This window comes from Rhinatrema bivittatum, chromosome 5 (genome assembly GCF_901001135.1).
Source record: "Rhinatrema bivittatum chromosome 5, aRhiBiv1.1, whole genome shotgun sequence".
Classification (NCBI taxonomy): domain Eukaryota; kingdom Metazoa; phylum Chordata; class Amphibia; order Gymnophiona; family Rhinatrematidae; genus Rhinatrema; species Rhinatrema bivittatum.
The window spans coordinates 26,800,604-26,820,255 of NC_042619.1; the positions used below are offsets into that span (position 1 = coordinate 26,800,604).

The 19,652-nt window shown below is 41.5% G+C and overlaps 1 protein-coding gene across 1 annotated transcript in view; it reads right to left on the reverse strand.

The window, feature by feature from the left end:
- Nucleotides 1-779: 779 nt before the first annotated feature.
- LOC115091876 (52 kDa repressor of the inhibitor of the protein kinase-like) overlaps nt 780-19,652 on the reverse strand; it is a 46,132-nt gene continuing 27,259 nt past the window's right edge. Inside the window, exon 4 of the mRNA XM_029602158.1 lies at nt 780-1,872. Within this exon, the coding sequence (XP_029458018.1) occupies nt 1,705-1,872 (168 nt within the window). The 3' untranslated portion in view covers nt 780-1,704. The remainder of the gene's footprint in view (nt 1,873-19,652) is intronic.

A 19,652-nucleotide genomic window follows, 5' to 3' on the forward strand; every position in this document is an offset into this window, starting at 1 on the left:
AACTCCTTGGAAAATGACCCACTATGTCAAATACCAGTTCTTTTAAAAAGGTTTTAAAGACTTGACTTTTAAGCAAATTTCTGGTATTGCTTAATGTTCTTATGAATAATAGTTTCAATACAAGACTTTTCATTAGGGTACACATATATATATATGCTCAGTTTGTTTTTTTAGTTTAGTTTTATTTTAATGTATGTTTTTATACTGTAAGCCACTACAATCTTTGGAATAAGCAGCTGATAAATAATTTTAAATAAATAAAATGAATATTACAACCCAGACAGACTGTTTAAAATGGGGTTGCTGTCAACTCAATGTTATGGGATGTGCAAGACTAAAGAGGGCATTTATTTTGGCTTGCATATGATATGGCTTTGTAACCTGATCCAACAACTTTGGTCAGAGATCTTTGTTACGGTTAATACATTATTCTCAGCCAAGCTGAATCTCTCCTCTAGCATCATGTTTGCTTGTGTATGACGGACAAAATGTTCAATAACTTTATCTATGCTTCTTAAAATATTACTCACCTTAGCCAGGAGGAAGAGGATTGCAATTAAATGTAATCATTAGATATAAAGACTATTATCCCTTTGGAAAAGGAAGCAATGTTAGTAAAGGTTGCAATCATATTTTCAATATGATTTGGGATCCATGGCTTAAGAATTTTTAATGCTGTGTTAAATGGGTATGGGATCTCTGATTTTTGTTTATAATAAATGTGTGTTAAAACTAACATTTATCACATTTTGTTACATAATAATCATACCAACTCAAGGTTAAATTGTTTGATTTTTTTTTAATTAAAGAAACAATGCAGATATTTATTAAAAAAAAATAAAAATCAACACTGATATTTTTAAAGCATGAAGTCTCATTTTTTTCCAGCTAGCTATAGTTGCTACTTTGCATGTGCACAGATTTTGAAGCATTATACACTTTGAACCAAAAATATCCTATAAAAAATTTAAAAGTCTGAGAAATCCTCCTTGAGAAAATTATATTTAAAATGTTTAATATATGTTTTCTATTTTATTACAGTAATAACCTGCTCCACAATTTGATAAATAACACATAATCTAGGTGGCTGAGGGCATTCATCTATATATGTATCTTTTTTGCCCCTTGATTCTTCCAGTGAGGGATGGATTGGGTGCTCTTGAATGAAGTCATTCAGACACATTGTAGACATAGACCAAGCTGGGATAAATTAAGGGAGCTTTCTCCAATAATAAAGTACTCAGTGTATTTAGAATAATCTTGCTGGATATCAGTTTTTCACTTAAAAATCCAAGCAGAAAGGATGAAGCTCAACCAGCTACCATTTTATTTTACCGAATACATAAAAGTTTACAGCCTCAAATTCTGCGAGCTGAATCACAAGTAAATAGATTTGCAGTTTCTTCTCTCATTCACCTAGGGACAGTGTTCCCACTAACCTGCATGGAGGACTCTGCTCTGCACTTCTCCGGCTGCCTCATCCTGAACCATGTGGGATCCTGTATTCCCATGTGACCTGTCAACCCCACTCCATGCAATTAAGGTGATTGGAAGCCCTGATGCAGGTTAACAGGAACACTGCCTGGGGATGCATAAAATGGGGTTTCTACTGCTTAAGACATCTTCCCAGGAGGATCCTACAAGATACGCATCAGGACTTTGGCAAAGTCCTTTCCTCTTTAACACTGCACCTGCATGATGATATCAGTCTTCTTCGAGGATCTCCTCTTCCTTCACAGTTTCATTTAGATGATCATTTTCTCCAGTCTGCATTCCTCCATCAGGGATCTGCTTAAGGTCCAGGTACAATACCATAGAATTCTGACTGAAGTCTGGACGCACCGTCCACCTCTGCACCCTTCCAATTGGCATCTGTAGGAATATGTACAGTGATTATTTCTCTTCTATAGAGCTTCTTAACAAAGGGAATTCCCTGAATGCAAACACACTTTTCTTAACACTTGGGAAATATCAACTTGAGATTACCTGTACATCAGTATTCGGATATTTCTTATACATAAAGGGGTACATTTTAAAACATAGGCCTGATTTTATAACATGCACGCGCATGTTATAAAATCAGGGGTTGGCGCATGCAAGGGGGTGCACACTAGTGCATCTTGCTCACGCTGACACCCGCAGCCTTCCCCCGTTCCCTCCCCCTAAACTAACCTTCCCACCCCTTCCCCTAACCCTATCCTAAACCCCCCCAAAATTATATTTCAGCTTCTGCGCCTGCCAGCAGCCTGCCGGCACCCTGCCAGCACGTGATCCCCCAGCACAGCGGCAAATGGCCGCTGTGCCAGAGGCCTCTGGCCCCGCCCCCAGACTGCCCCTTTTGTAAAGCCCTGGTTTAATTTTTGTTGAATTTATAAAGTGCGCTGTGAAATCTCTAGGAGATTGATTACTATAGTTGCATGTCTAAATTAAAGTGATAATACCGACTTGTATGAAAAACCATTTCTGGAAGTCCACCCGACAAGGCCTTGTTTCTGACCGTGACCCGGTCTTTCTTCAGGGGATGTTAATGGACTTAACAAATGGTCGGAATTACTTATCTGAAAGCGGATTACTGAAGACTCTCGCTGGTAATTGAACTGCTCCTTCGATATCCGTGTGATGACTTCCACGAATCAACGTGATTTCTGATGTTATATGGGCTGGTGAGCTCTTAACTCCAAGAACTTTAGACGGATACCGGGCTTGCGGACATCAGCGAGATGCAACTCTAATCTCCGCACTTTTAGCGGTTCATCCAAGTCTTCGCGAGCCGATCATCGCTTCGCTGTTCTTCCGTGTGAAACGCTGTATTTCGCTCTCGGTAACGCTCTGTGTTTGCTGAGGATTTTTAAAGGGCTTCAGAACCACCCTCTATTCCTCTGACTGACCAATGACTGTTATGACGTTATGACGTGCTTACGATCAGATCAAAGTGCTCCACTCCAGTTCTTCATTAAGTCCCTGTGGAGATTGTGTCTTTAAAGTGAATATCCAAAAAGCTTCTCGGCGATTTAACATTGAGTCTCGATCACCCCCTCTGGGTGACTCTTGGACTTGATCGATTATAGTCCATTGAAGGTCTTTAAACGAATGGTATAACTGCAAACAATGTGTAACTATTGGAGCTTTATCATTTTCAGTTGATATTCGGGACTTATGTTCATTTAATCTGAGTCGTATGCATCTAGTTGTTCTACCTATATATACCAAGGAACACAGGCAGATAATGGCATATACAACATAGGACGATTCACAACTGGTTAGCCATCTTCTATACACCTTGTATTGGGTAGTTGGTTGTACCCAGTTTTGTCCCTCTATAGTGTTATTGCAATGAGTGCACTGGCCACATTTGTAGTGACCCGTTTGGGTTACAGGTTCTTTGATATTAGAATGGGCGTGTACCAATTTATCACGTAAATTGCTCCCTCTAGAGGTCACTATTAATGGTGGATGTTGAAAAATTTCATGTAATTGTACCAAGTGCCAGTGTTTACGTATTGCCTGTGAAATGGCTTGTGTAGCTGTAGTGTGTTTTAAGACACATATTAAACCAGGCTGTTCTTTGTGAGGTTTATATGTTAGTAAAGATTCTCTATCCGAGTATTTAGCACGTTTATAAGCCTTCTTTATGGCTTGCTTTGGATAACCACGTTGGCTAAACCTCTCTGCTAATATATTGGCTTGATGTTCAAATTCTCCCTTTTCAGAACAAATTCTCCTGGCCCGAAAGAACTGGCTTGCGGGTAAACCTCGTTTGAAGTTATAAGGGTGATAGCTGTGAAATCTCAATAAATTATTCCGATCGGTGGGTTTACGGAACATCGTTGTTGAAAAGTGATTATTATGCTTGGTCACCAATACATCAAGAAAAGATATTTGAGAATCTGAAGATTGCATTGTGAAATGTAAATTATTATCTATTGAATTTATCCAAATGGTAAATTGATTAAGTTCCTCCTCTGTACCATGCCATAAGATGAATATGTCATCTATATAACGATTCCAACTTATGATATGCGATTGCCAAACAGAATTGTATATCCAGCGTTCTTCGAAAACTGCCATGTATAGATTAGCTGTTGTAGGGGCTAAAGGGGACCGCATGGGGACTCCATGGATTTGCTGATAAATATTTTCCCTATACATAGAAACATAGAAATGACGGCAGAAGAAGACCAAATGGCCCATCCAGTCTGCCCAGCAAGCTTCACACATTTTTTCTCTCATACTTATCTGTTTCTCTTAGCTCTTGGTTCTATTTCCCTTCCACCCCCACCTTTAATGTAGAGAGCAGTGATGGAGCTGCATCCAAGTGAAATATCTAGCTTGATTCGTTAGGGGTAGTAGCCGCCGCAATAAGCAAGCTACACCCATGCTTATTTGTTTTACCCAGTCTGTGTTATACAGCCCTTATTGGTTGTTTTTCTTCTCCCCTGCCGTTGAAGCAGGGAGCTATGCTGGATATGCGTGAAGTATCAGTCTTCTCCCATGCTGTTGAAGCAGAGAGCCATGCTGGATGTGCATCGAAAGTGAAGTATCAGGCACATTTGGTTTGGGGTAGTAACCGCCGTAACAAGCCAGCTACTCCCCGCTTTGTGAGTGCGAACCCTCTTTTCTTCTCCCCTGCCGTTGAAGCAGAGAGCTCTGCTGGATGTGTGAAGTATCAGTTTTTCTTCTCCCCTGCCGTTGAATCAGAGAACTATGCTGTATATGCATTGAAAGTGAAGTATCAGGCTTTTTTGATTTGGGGTAGTAACCGCCGTAACAAGCCAGCTACTCCCCTCTTTGTGAGTGCAAATCCTTTTTTCCACATTTCCTCTTGTTGTTGAAGCTTAGAGCGATGTTGGAGTCACAGTAAGCATGTGTATGTTTATTTAATAAGGGTATTGACTCCAGGCAGTAGCCATCATTCTGGCGAGTCACCCACTCTTCATTGGCAGCATCTTGACTTTATGGATCCACAGTGTTTATCCCACGCCCCTTTGAAGTCCTTCACAGTTCTGGTCTTCACCACATCCTCCGGAAGGGCATTCCAGGCATCCACCACCCTCTCCGTGAAGAAATACTTCCTGACATTGGTTCTGAATCTTCCTCCCTGGAGCTTCAAATCGTGACCCCTGGTTCTGCTGATTTTTTTCCTACAGAAAAGGTTTGTCGTTGTCTTTTGATGATTAACACCTTTCAAGTATCTGAAAGTCTGTATCATATTACCTCTGCTCCTCCTTTCCTCCAGGGTGTACATATTTAGATTCTTCAATCTCTCCTCGTACGTCATCCGATGAAGATCCTCCACCTTCCTGGTCGCCCTTCTCTGTACCGCCTCCATCTTGTCTTTGTCTTTTTGAAGATACGGTCTCCAGAACTGAACACAGTACTCCAGGTGAGGCCTCACCAAGGACCTGTACAAGGGAATAATCACTTCCCTTTTCTTACTCGATATTCCTCTCTCTATGCAGCCCAACATTCTTCTGGCTTTAGCTATCGCCTTGTTGCATTGTTTCGCCGACTTCAGATCATTAGACACAATCACCCCAAGGTCCCTCTCCTGCTCCGTGCACATCAGCCTTTCCCCCCCCCCATCGAATACAGTTCATTCGGATTTCCACTCCCCATATGCATGACTTTGCACTTCTTGGCATTGAATCTCAGCTGCCATATCTTCGACCACTCTTCCAGTTTCCTTAGATCCCGTCTCATTCTCTCCACTCCTTCCGGCGTGTCCACTCTGTTGCAGATCTTAGTGTCATCCGCAAAAAGACAAACCTTACCTTCTATCCCGTCCGCAATGTCGCTCACAAAGATATTGAACAGGACCGGTCCCAACACCGATCCTTGCGGTACACCACTTAAAACCGCTCTCTCTTCAGAGAAGGTTCCATTTACCATCACACATTGTCTTCTGTCCGTCAACCAATTTGCAATCCAGGTCACCACTTCGGCACTCACTCCCAAGCTTCTCGTTTTATTCACCAGTCTCCTGTGCGGAACCGTATCAAAAGCTTTGCTGAAATCCAAGTATATGATATCGAGCGCTCTTCCTCGATCCAATTCCTTGGTTACCCAGTCAAAAAAGTCAATCAGATTTGTCTGACAGGATCTTCCTCTGGTGAATCCATGCTGCCTCTGGTCCATCAATTCTCCCGACTGTAGATAGTTCACTATTCTCTCTTTCAACAGTGACTCCATTACTTTTCCCACCACTGAAGTGAGGCTAACCGGTCTGTAGTTACCAGCCTCCTCTCTGTTCCCACTTTTGTGAAGCGGGACCACCACCGCTCTTCTCCAATCACTCGACACCACTCCCGTTTCTAGGGATCTATTGAACAGGTCGCACAGCGGTCCCACCAGCACATCTCTGAGCTCCCTCAGTATCCTTGGATGAATCCCATCAGGCCCCATGGCTTTGTCCACTTTCAGATTCTTTAGCTCTTCCCATACATTATCTACTGTAAATGGATTTTCCTCTGTTCCGCTTCCCTCCAGTTTCTTGTTGTGTAGAGATGGTCCTTCTCCAGGGTCTTCTTTAGTGAACACAGAGCTGAAGTATTCGTTTAATATTTCTGCCATTTCTTCATCTCTCTCCACATATTGATCATTTTCATCTTTCAATTTCACTATACCACTTTGGACTTTTCTCTTTTCGCTGATGTATCTGAAAAATGTTTTGTCACCATATTTTATCTCCTTGGCAATCCTCTCTTCCACTTGACTTTTTGCCAACTTGATTAATTTCTTAGTCTCCCTCAGTTGAATCAGATATTCTTCTTTGTGCTCCTCCCTTTGGGATCTTTTGTATTTCTTGTATGCAGTTCTTTTAGCTTTAATTTTGTCAGCCACCTCCTTTGAGAACCAGATAGGTTTCATTTTTCTTTTGCTTTTCTTTACATTTCTAACATATAGAACAGTTGCCTTGGCGATTGCTCCTTTTAGATTGGTCCACTGTTGATCCACATCTCTCTCATTTTCCCATCCATTTAGTTCTTCCTCTAGGTACTTCCCCATTTCCTCAAAGTCTGTGTTTTTGAACTGTAAAACTCTGGTCTTTGTGCTTCTTTTCCATATTCTTTTAGTGATATTAAACCATACCGTTTGATGATCACTGGTGCTGAGGTGGGCGCCCACCTTGACATCAGAGACGATATCACCATTATTGAGCACTAAGTCGAGAATAGTTCCCTTCTCTTGTGGGTTCCAATACCATTTGTTTGAACAAAGATACTTGCATGGCATCCACTATTGCTCTACTGTTTTCAGATTCTGCAGATGGGATTTTCCAGTCTACATCTGGCATATTAAAGTCACCAACGATCACCACTTCCCCTTTCTTACCTATCTTATGGATGTCTTCAACCAGTACATAAAGTAATTGTTAATTGTAAGACAGGTCAAACAATTTAGCACTGAATTAACTACACAAATACAAGTACAATCAGATCGTTTAAAAACGGAAATGGAAACAGTTAAGTTAGAAGAAAAACTCAATGAATTCAAGTCCAACTTAGAACAATTAAAGACATCGATAAAAGAAATGAAAGTCAGCAAATTCATACGAGATCAAACAGATTACAAAATGGATAAAGTGTATAATTGGTGGGGAAACAGTAGAATTCAACAAAATCCTTCTAATAGAGTTCGTTTTAACTCTATTCAACCAGTACATAAAGTAATTGTTACGCAATACTAATTCTGCTAGTTGTAAAATGCAAGTGGTTGTAATCCTGACATGATCTACTCTATGTTCGAGTATTTGTTGTATAACATTAAGTGCTTCCATTTGAGGGACGTTTGTGTATAACGCTGAGACGTCCATTGTAACAAGTCTGAAATTGTTTATTGGAGCTTCTGAGTTATTATGCTGCTCTAATTTCGTAAAAAATGAGATGCGTCTTGAGTAAAGGATTTCATTTGTTTAATGTATGGTTGAAGTAAACGGTCCACAAATGTGGCGGGTGCCTCTAGAACTGATCCATTTAATGCCACTATAGGACGTATCGGAGGATGATGTAAACCTTTATGGATTTTTGGAACTGAATATATGGCTGGTATACGAGGATGTTCTACTATTAAGTACTTTTTCTCCTTGGCTGTGAGGCATTTAGAGGCTTCCACTAATGTTCTAATCTCTTCTCTCAATGAGAAAGTGGGATCGTTCTCCAACTTGGTGTAATATTTTGCGTCTTGTAAATGCCCTAATAAAGCTACATGATATTGTTCTGCGTCCTGGATGACAATGCCTCCGCCCTTGTCTGCCGGTTTTATTACGATTTGTGTAAGATTTTGTAAACTTTTCAACGCTTCTCTTTGAGGTATCGTGAGATTATTGTGTTTATTGCATGTGATATAATGTTCCTGATTTTCATACTTCTCTAATTCTTTCAAGACCAACTTATGAAATGTTTTGATGACTGGATCAATAGGGCCAGGTGGATTCCACTTTGATGGTGAGTGAACGATTGAATCATCTGTATTTGCCAAAACTGGGCTTTTGGAAAAGTGTAACTTCAAATTAAGAGATCTTATAAATTTCTGTATATTAATCCGTGCTTCAAACGGTGAGTGTAACGTTGTAGGTACGAACGTTAAACCAAGATCTAAAACTTCTTGCTGTGAATCCGTTAACTGGACTGAGGACAAATTTACCACTGCGGTTGTTTTTTCTGCTGTGTGCGTGTGTTTCTAGTGGTTGTACTTCGATCTTCCGGAGGGCTCGTCTTGCGTCGGCCTCTCTGCTGATTTAATATACCTCTGCCTCCCCGTTTGGGTAAAAAATGTGTACTGTCCATTTCTCTGTTTGAAGTGTCCCTTTGTTCAGTATCATCTGATCCACTCGAAGTGTCTTCAGAGGAGAAGTTAAAACGAACTCTATTAGAAGGATTTTGTTGAATTCTACTGTTTCCCCACCAATTATACACTTTATCCATTTTGTAATCTGTTTGATCTCATATGAATTTGCTGACTTTCATTTCTTTTATCGATGTCTTTAATTGTTCTAAGTTGGACTTGAATTCATTGAGTTTTTCTTCTAACTTAACTGTTTCCATTTCCGTTTTTAAACGATCTGATTGTACTTGTATTTGTGTAGTTAATTCAGTGCTAAATTGTTTGACCTGTCTTACAATTAAAAGCATCAGGTCTAGAGAGCACTTATTTAGTATTGCCATCCAGGTCTGCATGAACTCTTTATTGTCTGTAAATAGCATGGGTTCTTTTTGCACTCTTAAGCCCCTGGGTATTATTTGTTGTTTGATGTACTCGGTAAGTGTTGTTCCATGTAATTCTACTCGTACTAACTTTTTACTAAGTCGTGTGAATTCGTCCCAGGCTGATGTAATGCCTATACCTAACTCCGCTGGTTCCGCGTCTGAAAAAAGAGATTGTTGTGTTTTAATTTCGGCAACATGAGCGTCCGAGAAACTAAAAATTTGTTTCCACGCTTCCATGATGGATTATCTGAACAATTTAAAAAATGGTGCAATGTATCTGTGACAAACCAAAAATCTATGCACCTCCAAAATGTGCTTCCAAGACACTTGTGCAATGACAATATACACCAAACTCAAATATAAAGTGTCCGTGTATTTTTTCTTTACACCATAATATATTCAATACTTGGGAGAAACAACTCTCCTATGATTCTATATGCAATTTATAATGACGAAATTTATCAGCGACAAAATTTAAAGGAAGAAGTGGAATGTTTCATAAATTTTTCAGACATTACTGGATTGTAATGCCTTTAAACTGTTTTAATCATAAACTTTCCACCTCCGACCTTTTTAAATTTTTGTTGAATTTATAAAGTGCGCTGTGAAATCTCTAGGAGATTTATTACTATAGTTGCATGTCTAAATTAAAGTGATAATACCGACTTGTATGAAAAACCATTTCTGGAAGTCCACCCGACAAGGCCTTGTTTCTGACCGTGACCCGGTCTTTCTTCAGGGGATGTTAATGGACTTAACAAATAGTCGGAATTACTTATCTGAAAGCGGATTACTGAAGACTCTCGCTGGTAATTGAACTGCTCCTTCGATATCCGTGTGATGACTTCCACGAATCAACGTGATTTCAGATGTTATATGGGCTGGTGAGCTCTTAAATCCAAGAACTTTAGACGGATACCGGGCTCGCGGACATCAGCGAGATGCAACTCTAATCTCCACACTTTTAGCGGTTCATCCAAGTCTTCGCGAGCCGATCATCGCTTCGCTGTTCTTCCGTGTGAAACGCTGTATTTCGCTCTCGGTAACGCTCTGTTTCACACGGAAGAACAGCGAAGCGATGATCGGCTCGCAAAGACTTGGATGAACCGCTAAAAGTGTGGAGATTAGAGTTGCATCTCGCCGATGTCCGCGAGCCCGGTATCCGTCTAAAGTTCTTGGATGACCTTCGCCTTGAATCCTGCCATAATACATTCAAAAAGAAACTAAAGACTTGGTTCTTCACACAAGCTTTCCCAGAGAACTAAGAGCAGGATGAGCTAATTCTATATCAGTTTAGCCTTTGACCAGACCCACTTGTTGTCCATAAGTTCTTGAAGAGCTCATCATTGAATCCTAATCAACCCCGATTGTTTACTGTAATCTCCTCTAATCTCCTCTAATCTTTATGTTATTCTGTTAAAATGTTAAATGTATTTATAATGTTTAAAATGTTATTTGTTATAATGTAAGCCGCCCACGTGGCGACAGTTTTTTTTCACTGTACACCGGTGTGATATGTATTTTATACAGGAACGTTGGTTTATAAAAACTAAAAATAAATAAATAAATACATAAATAAATTATTGTCATTGCACAAGTGTCTTGGAAGCACATTTCGGAGGTGCATAGATTTTTGGTTTATGACTATCTATGAACATCCGGTGTCTCAAACTTTATACCCTTAATTTTTCTACAACTTGCACTTCTAGGGGAGTGATCTATGTGATTATTTGCCCATGTTCCAAACTATATGTGGGTAAGATTACTCGCTCGGTACATTCACAGATTATTGAACATCGCTCTAACATTAGGACTGGTCAGCAAGTCGCCCCTTTGATCCCCCATTGGGCCGCTTATGCACACGTTGAAGCAGACCTGAAGTTCTTCGTAATTGACATGGTACCTCCTCCATCCCGGGGGGCGGGGGTAATTTCTCTGAAATGTTAATTCATAGAGAACAAAAATTGATCCATAGACTGGACTGTCTATCCCCTAAAGGTCTTAATAATGAGATAGAATGGCATTATCTCATCTGATTGTCATTATATTTACAGTTTGAGGTTTGGATTCCTTTGCTGTCATTGGTTTGATTTCCCTGCATTGTACGTTCTCATTGGCCGGTTTTTTCGTGCCAAATGCTTAGACCTTTAAATTGCTTCATCTGTCACTACTGCTCGCACTCCTTTAGACTCAAATATGGACTTTAAGGTATGTTTTTCGGTGAAATATTTACGGTATGCCCTGTTAGTTTACAGTCTGGTTATTCTGTTCATATGATTTTCGTTTGTGCTTCAATTTTAATTGTGAAAATTACATACTGCAATAGTCCCTCCCGATGCAACCTTTTGGCGAAACACAGGGTCCATGTCAGGGGACCTGGTTAGTATCTTCTGTATATAGAAGATGAGCAATGGAGTTGCCGTTGTAACAATATAAAAAATAAATGATTTAAAAAGATCATTTCTTTAATTTTTTCTGACACTTGGACTGTACCTATTTGTTTGCATCTCCTTTTGTGTGTGGATAGTTTTTTGGAGTGCACTTTCTTTTTCTCCTGTGTTTAATTTTTTGGATTGATTCCATAATTGGGGTTAAACCATCATTTCTCTGGAGGGATCCAAGATGGCCGCAGTGGTTAGACGGGCTTGAGGATGGCTTCATCAGATGCTACCAAATTTTCCTAAAAATGCCTCACTCTGTCAGGAAGTGAAGGGCCAGAGAGTGTGAATCTTTATTTTCCCCTTCTACTTCAGGCCTGATGGACGCCCATGTGCGACGAGGATCTCAGGCTTCGGGAGTTGGTTTGCTGGAGATTGTTCGGGAGGAAGTTGCACCCAACACTCTCCCTGAACATTCATCTCTTTCCCTGGAGGAACGGACTGCCCCGGCAAATCCTGCAGAGGCATGATCACGGGGTCCGCTATAGGAGATGGTGTCACATGGTGATGATGACAATGCTGAAACCAGTGTTGTGTTTGCAAGTCCTGTGGAACCTGCCATGGAGCCCTCCGACATCCAGGATGTTGCTGGTGACATGGCTGGAAGTGCTGCTTCACTGTAATATGGAGGAGAAGCTCCAGAGACCCCCACTTTTCAGATGGCTGAGTTGGTGACACCTACACTTATTACCCTTGACGTTATTTGGAAAGCATATTAACATTACTCAGCAGTTAAAACCATTTGCTAACTCTTTGAGATCTCTGGATAATCGTATGAAACTGGCAGAGAATGGGATTTCAAGTAATCAAAATGCTTGAGAGTCAGAAAAGATATCGGTGATTTAAAAGAAATTCAGCATATGTTAAAAGAGAATATTGGGATAAATAATAAGGTGGAATTACTGGAAAATCAAGTTTGTGTGAAAAATCTTGTCTCAATTTCCCGAAAGATCTGTTAAATTTCTCCTAGAGATGTGTGGAAGAGATATTTGATAGAGGCTCTTAAGATTCCTGAGCAAACTTTTCCTCTTGTTTCAAAGGTTTAACTGTATTTCACCTTTTAAAAAAGGCAGAGAAGATCAACAGTGTCCAGGCTCTTACTATCACTGATTCTCAATTGGATATTACCAATACTTTGGAAACTACACAGAGGGATTTGGTTACTCCTGCTACACATTGTTTCCTTTCTTCTGGAGTCCGACAGAGAAAGGATTCTCAAAATGTTTTTCCATCATTGTTTAGAAAATTTCCTGGACTTGAAAGTACGCATTTTCCCTGACTTGGCCACACAGACCCAAAGAAAGAGGAAGCAGTTTTTGTTATTAAAGCCTAGATTACTAGAACTGGGGGCAACCTTTTTTCTTAAGTTCCCCTGTAAATGTGTTGCAAAGTATCAGAGTACTTCTTATATATATTTTTTAGCCTTCACAACTTTCCTCTTTTATGTGTGATAAATTTCCACCTGTTGTAAGCTCTTCTCCTATTGCTTAAGTTGATAGCAGGCTTTAGGATTCCGTTCATATAATATATAGACCTAGTTTTCGCTAGTCTATTTCCGCTTTGTGGATAATAGGTTTCCTAAGGTTGTGGGATTGGATCCTTGTATCGAGGATTAATATAAGAGGTTTTGGTTTTTTTTACTTATTTCTTTAGATATTTTTGTTCAGGTTTGATTTCATTTGTCTCTTAATGTTTGCTATTCAAGTGATTTCTTTTGAATTGTATTTGAAATGCATATAAATTAGAAAATTAAAAAAAAACAAAACAAGAACATCTCTGCAAAAGAAAATTAAAAATAAAAAAATTTGAATATCAAAATGCAGACACCTATGCAATACCTCACTGTAGTTAAAGCTACATAAAAATGGCAGAAAGCTCAGAAGACACTGACAGCCCCACATTTAAAGATTTAATCCACTAATCAAATGGTTTCCTCAAAAAAATGAAACCCAGTCAAAAACAGGGCTTAGCATACTAACTAAAAACAAGTGCAAATCATCTATACAATCTACTGTCTACAAAATTACAACCAATCAAGGAGCATTATAATCTAAATCTAACCAATCATAAAAGGGCTTTGCCATTCTCTCCATCAAAACAGCAACCAGTCAATCTCTTTATTTAATCCATCAAGTTTCACGGTGTTAAAATAATAAACCCATCTCTGTTCCCTTTGAAGTATTGAAGGATCAATTTTCCCCCTGTGGGTTTGCTGTACTGGTTGCTCAAGAACCATGAAAGTATGTTCTTCAAAAGGGTTATACAAGGTTATTTTTATTTATTTAACTTTTTTATATACCAACATTCAAGACGGTGGTCCCATCATGCTGGTTCACAAGAAACAGGGGTGTAATTATAATAAACTTTACCATTTAAACATTTAAACAATTACCATTTAAACAATAGTGCAGAAAAGCAGTTACATATAACAAGGAAAACAATAACTTGGAATGAGAAGGGAAATGAAGATCAGATAGTTATATATAAGTATAAATAACATTGTAAGAGGTGGCTATTAACGCTAATGCTAGCGGAGCGTGTTGAAAGAAGGAAGTTAGATGGAATTGGAGTTAGGAAAGGCCTGCGTGAACAGCCATGTCTTGAGTCTTTTCTTGAATGTTGAGATGTTGGGTTCCATTCTAAGATCCGGGGGAATGGAGTTCCATAATGTTGGACCGGCTGTGGAGAATGCCCGATCTCTGAGCGTGATGTGTCTGGTAGTCTTGGCTGGAGGTACTTGAAGTGATCCTTTGTAAGCATCTCTTTTCGGTCTTGTGGAATGGTGTAATTGGAGGGGGATATGTAGATCGATTGGGGCTAATTGATGGATGTTTTTGAAAATGGTGAGAATGGCCTTGTAGATTATTCTGAAGTGGATGGGCAGCCAATGGAGGTCCATCAAGATAGGTGTTATGTGTTCTCTTCTCCTGGTGTTGGTGAGTATACGGGCGGAGGCGTTTTGGACCATTTGTAATGGTTTGGTGTGTGATGAAGGGAGACCAAGCATGATGGTGTTACAATAGTCCAGCTTTGCGAAAATGATTGATTGTAGGATTGTTCTGAAGTCATGTGTGTGGAAGAGGGGTCGTATTCTTTTCAGCACTTGGAGCTTATAAAAGCAGTCTCTGGTGGTTTTGTTGATGTTAGCTTTCAGGTTTAGGTGATTGTCAATTTGAACTCCTAGATCTCTCACTTGTGTGGTGTTTGGTACGGTGGGATGGGTGTATGAGATGGAGCTGTTTTCTGGTGTGATGAGTAGAAATTCTGTTTTTGATGAATTTAGTATCAGGTTGAGACTTGTAAGAAGTTGTTTGATATTTTGGAGGCAGGATTCCCAGTGCAACAGTGTTTTAGCGAGCGACTCTTCGATGGGGATCAGGACCTGAATATCGTCAGCGTAGAGAAAATGTTTGAGATTGAGGTCAGTGAGAAGTTTACATAAGGGTAATAGATAAATGTTAAACAAGGTAGGAGACAGGGATGAGCCCTGAGGGACTCCTACTGATGCGGGGTGTATAGAGGATTCTTTATTATGAATCTTAACCTTATAACCTCTGTTGCTGAGGAAGGTTCTGAACCATGATAGGGCAGTGCCTGAGATACCTATGGCTGATAATTGGTTGACGAGAAGGGAGTGATTGACCGTGTCAAATGCAGATGATAGGTCGAGTAGTATCAGAAGGAAGGCTTGTCCTTTGTCTAATCCTAGGATGATGTGGTCAGTCATAGAGATGAGGAGGGCTTCCGTGCTTAAGGTTTTACGAAATCCGTATTGTGATGGAAATAGAAGGTTGTTGTCTTCAATGTGGTTTGAGAGTCGTGAGTTTACCAATTTTTCCATTATCTTGGCTATGAATGGGAGGTTAGCTATCGGTCTAAAATTATTAGGATCGTTTGGGTCGAGATTTGGTTTTTTGAGAAGGGGTTTGAGTGAGGCAAGTTTGAGGTTGTCCGGGTAGAATCCTTGTGTGAGGGAGCAATTTATGATGTCTGCCAGGGTTTTGGAGATGGATTCTGGAATTGCTAGTAGTAGTTTGGCTGGGATGTGATCCGAGGGATGAGAAGATGGTTTCATTTTCCTTAGAATTCCTTGGATCTCGGCGGATGAAGTTGTGTCAAGTTCTTCTAACCGAGTGTAGTTGATTGAAGGTTGAGGAGTGGTTAGTGGAACAGTGGGGTTCGTGGGGAGCTGCGATAGGAGAGTATTGATTTTGTTATTGAAGAATAGAGCTAATTCTTCTGCTTTTGATTGAGCTTGGTCATGTGTAATCTCTGGTTGGTTTACTTGTGTGAGGTTGGCTACATAGCTGAAGAGGGCTTTGGCATCGAAAACAAGGTCGTGTATCTTCGAGGCGTAGTAGTCCCTCTTGGATCTTAGGGTGCTTGATTTGTATTGATGCAGAGATGATTTGTAGATTGAAAGGGTGTTGGTTCCTGGGTTTTTGCGCCATTTAGCCTCATTTTGTCTTAGTTGGAGTTTAAGCTTTCTTAATTCTGCTGAGAACCATGGCTGTCTTTTGGAGGAATTCTGGTGTGGTTTTTTTGTGATAAGAGGGCATAGCTTGTTGGCTATAGTTTCGGTGATTGTGTTCCAAGATTGAAGTGCTGCGTTCGGATCCGTAAGGTCTAGTTGGTGGAGTAGTGGAGATAGGTGATTATTAAGGTCTTCTGGGGAGCAAGTTTTCCTATATTTGAAGGAGGGCAAAGGAATGCAAGCCGGGTTGGTATCTTTTATAGAGAATGAAGTAGTTATTAGGTAGTGATCTGACCACGGGACCTTTGTGCAATTAGGTATAGATATGGGCTTGATTGAAGTGTTAACGAAGATCAGGTCTAACGTGTGGCCGGCTTTGTGGGTAGGTTTATTAACTAATTGAGTGAAGCCTAGCGCTGTGAGAGCTGTGAGTAGAGTTTCACAGTTGGGTGAAGGGGTAGGGTTATCAACGTGCATGTTGAAATCCCCTAGAATGATGGCTGGCGAGTCAAAGTTGATGAGGGCAGAGGTTAATTCAACCAGTGGTGAGGCATCTGATTCCAAGAGTCCTGGGGGGGCATATACGAGAAGGATTTGTAGCTTGTCTGAGGTGAAGAAGCCGAATTCAAGTTTTGAGTTGGAATTGGATTGCTGTAGCAAGAATCTGAGGTCCTTTTTAGTTGCTAAGAGAATGCCTCCTCCCTTTTTTTTATGACGAGGTAGCGAGAAGAAGTCGTACACCTCTGTAGGTAGTTGATTAATTATTGCTGTGTCTGATGGTTTTAACCATGTTTCGGTAATTGCACATATCTCCGGTTTCACATCGATGAGGTAGTCATTCAATATTACAGACTTTTTCGTGAGGGATTGAGCATTGAAGAGGCTTAAAGAGAAAAGGGTGAGGCCTAGAAGTTGTGTGGAAGGAGTGATTAAAATTGAAGAGAGGGATTTAAGGTTGTGTTGTTGGGCATGTCGGAAAGAAATTCTTTTAGGTGGAGTATTATGTTGGAGAATTGGAATTGTGAAAAATGGGGCCATTTGTGGGGTCTACGTTGTATGAATGTTTGTGGCTTGTTGGAGAGGCTGGATGAATGCTGGACGCTTGCTGGAGAGGCTGGGTGAGTGCTGGACGCTTGTTGGAGAGGCTGGATGAATGCTGGACGCTTGCTGGAGAGGCTGGATGCTGGATGAGTGCTGGATGCTTGTTGGAGAGGCTGGATGAATGCTGGACGCTTGCTGGAGAGGCTGGGTGAGTGCTGGACGCTTGTTGGAGAGGCTGGATGAATGCTGGACGCTTGCTGGAGAGGCTGGATGCTTGTTGGAGAGGCTGGATGAATGCTGGACGCTTGCTGGAGAGGCTGGGTGAATGCTGGACGCTTGCTGGAGAGGCTGGATGCTGGATGAGTGCTGGATGCTTGTTGGAGAGGCTGGATGAATGCTGGACGCTTGTTGGAGAGGCTGGGTGAGTGCTGGATGCTTGTTGGAGAGGCTGGGTGAGTGCTGGACGCTTGCTGGAGAGGCTGGATGCTGGATGAATGCTGGACGCTTGCTGGAGAGGCTGGATGCTGGATGAATGCTGGACGCTTGCTAGAGAGGCTGGATGCTGGATGAGTGCTGGATGCTTGCTGGAGAGGCTGGATGAATGCTGGACGCTTGCTGGAGAGGCTGGATGCTGGATGAATGCTGGACGCTTGCTGGAGAGGCTGGATGCTGGATGAGTGCTGGATGCTTGCTGGAGAGGCTGGATGAATGCTGGACGCTTGCTGGAGAGGCTGGATGCTGGATGAATGCTGGACGCTTGCTGGAGAGGCTGGATGCTGGATGAGTGCTGGACGCTTGTTGGGGAGCTTGCTGGGGAGGCTGACTTTTATTCCATAAGGCTGAAACGGTTAAATCTGTATCTTTGCTGGCTGTTGCCTTTGTTGAAGAATTCGGTTATTCCGCGGGTATGGCTCGGGGCCTCCTAGGGGCGAGACAAAGGGGCAGGGTAAGATTTAAAGCCCTGCCGGGCTCTCTCTGATTGGCTGCCTTCTGATTCAGGGCGGGCCTAGGCGCGTTTTTTGTTTTTTTTTCCGCTTTTCCTTCGTCGGAAATGGCCTCGGCGATCGCGGCTGGCGTCGGGGTCCCCCGGGTGGGGAGGCCGAACACTGACCTGACCTTCCCCCGGTGGGGCTCCGGCGCCGGTCGCGCAGGTCTTCGGTCACCGCGTGGAGGAGAGAGAAGAGAGAGAAGGTGCCTAGCAGGGTAAGATTTAAAGCCCTGCCGGGCTCTCTCTGATTGGCTGCCTTCTGATTCAGGGCGGGCCTAGGCGCGTTTTTTGTTTTTTTTTCCGCTTTTCCTTCGTCGGAAACGGCCTCGGCGATCGCGGCTGGCGTCTGGGTCCCCCGGGTGGGGAGGCCGAACACTGACCTGACCTTCCCCCGGTGGGGCTCCGGCGCCGGTCGCGCAGGTCTTCGGTCGCCGCGTGGAGGAGAGAGATATACCACCAGCATCTCAATATGACCCCATGCAATTACGCTCAGATGTTCAATCATTCGACTGAACACAAAGAACATTTTGTTTTACTAAATAGAAGGAGCATCGTTCAGTACATCTTGCCTTCCTTTTCTTGGCATTTGTATTTCCTTGAAACAAGATGGTTTTGAATTTACTATATACAGGAAACCTGATAGAAATACTCTTCTCCGATTCTCCAGCTGTCATCCTCACCATCTTCATGAAAATTTATCTTCTGGACAGTTTCTTTGTTTGAGATGTTTGTGCTCTAATTTAAGAGTATAAAGCTACAGCAAGAGAGGATACATAAGAAGGACAGCCTCGTTATTCAAAATTATCTCTTGAGAAAGACTTATAAAAGAGTGTCCGGTGGGTGAATTGTGATTTGTTACTTCAACTGTCCAAACCAGAATTAAAAACAGGGGTAACTTGTGTGCTTTCGATCTCCCCTCAAGTATTCCAATTTCAACAAAGTATCAGGACACATTGGCGCCTACTTGAGTTACATAGTAACTTTGAGTCAAGTCCTATGTTTGCTTTTCATCACGGCTGTAACATTGAAGATTGTGCTATTCATTCTGATCATGAAAGTGGTGCTCCTGGAAATGACACATTGGCTATAACAGGTTATTTTCCTTGCAGCCAGTGTTCAATAGGCAATCAATCATTTTCGGGAAATGAGTTACCGATTTTTAAGTCAGGTCATTTCATTTTGTAAAAATTGATTACCTTTTCTTCCTGAGGGGTTATATATGTTATGTGGTGCCCCTTCCATTTGTTATACATTGGTAAAACAAAACGATCTTTACATGTTCAAATGAGTGAACATTGGAGTGCAATTGTACGAGATCTAATTGAGGCTCCATTGGGTCAACACCATATAGCCCTAAAGGAGAAATTTCCTTTCCTCTAAGGAAGCAAGCCAATCCATACCAGTGCGTTATGCACTTCTACCAGCAGATGGATGCGAAGTAAAGTTGACTCGCTGACTTCACTGACATATAGCCCTGCCCCGACATCAGCTTGCCAGTATTTCTA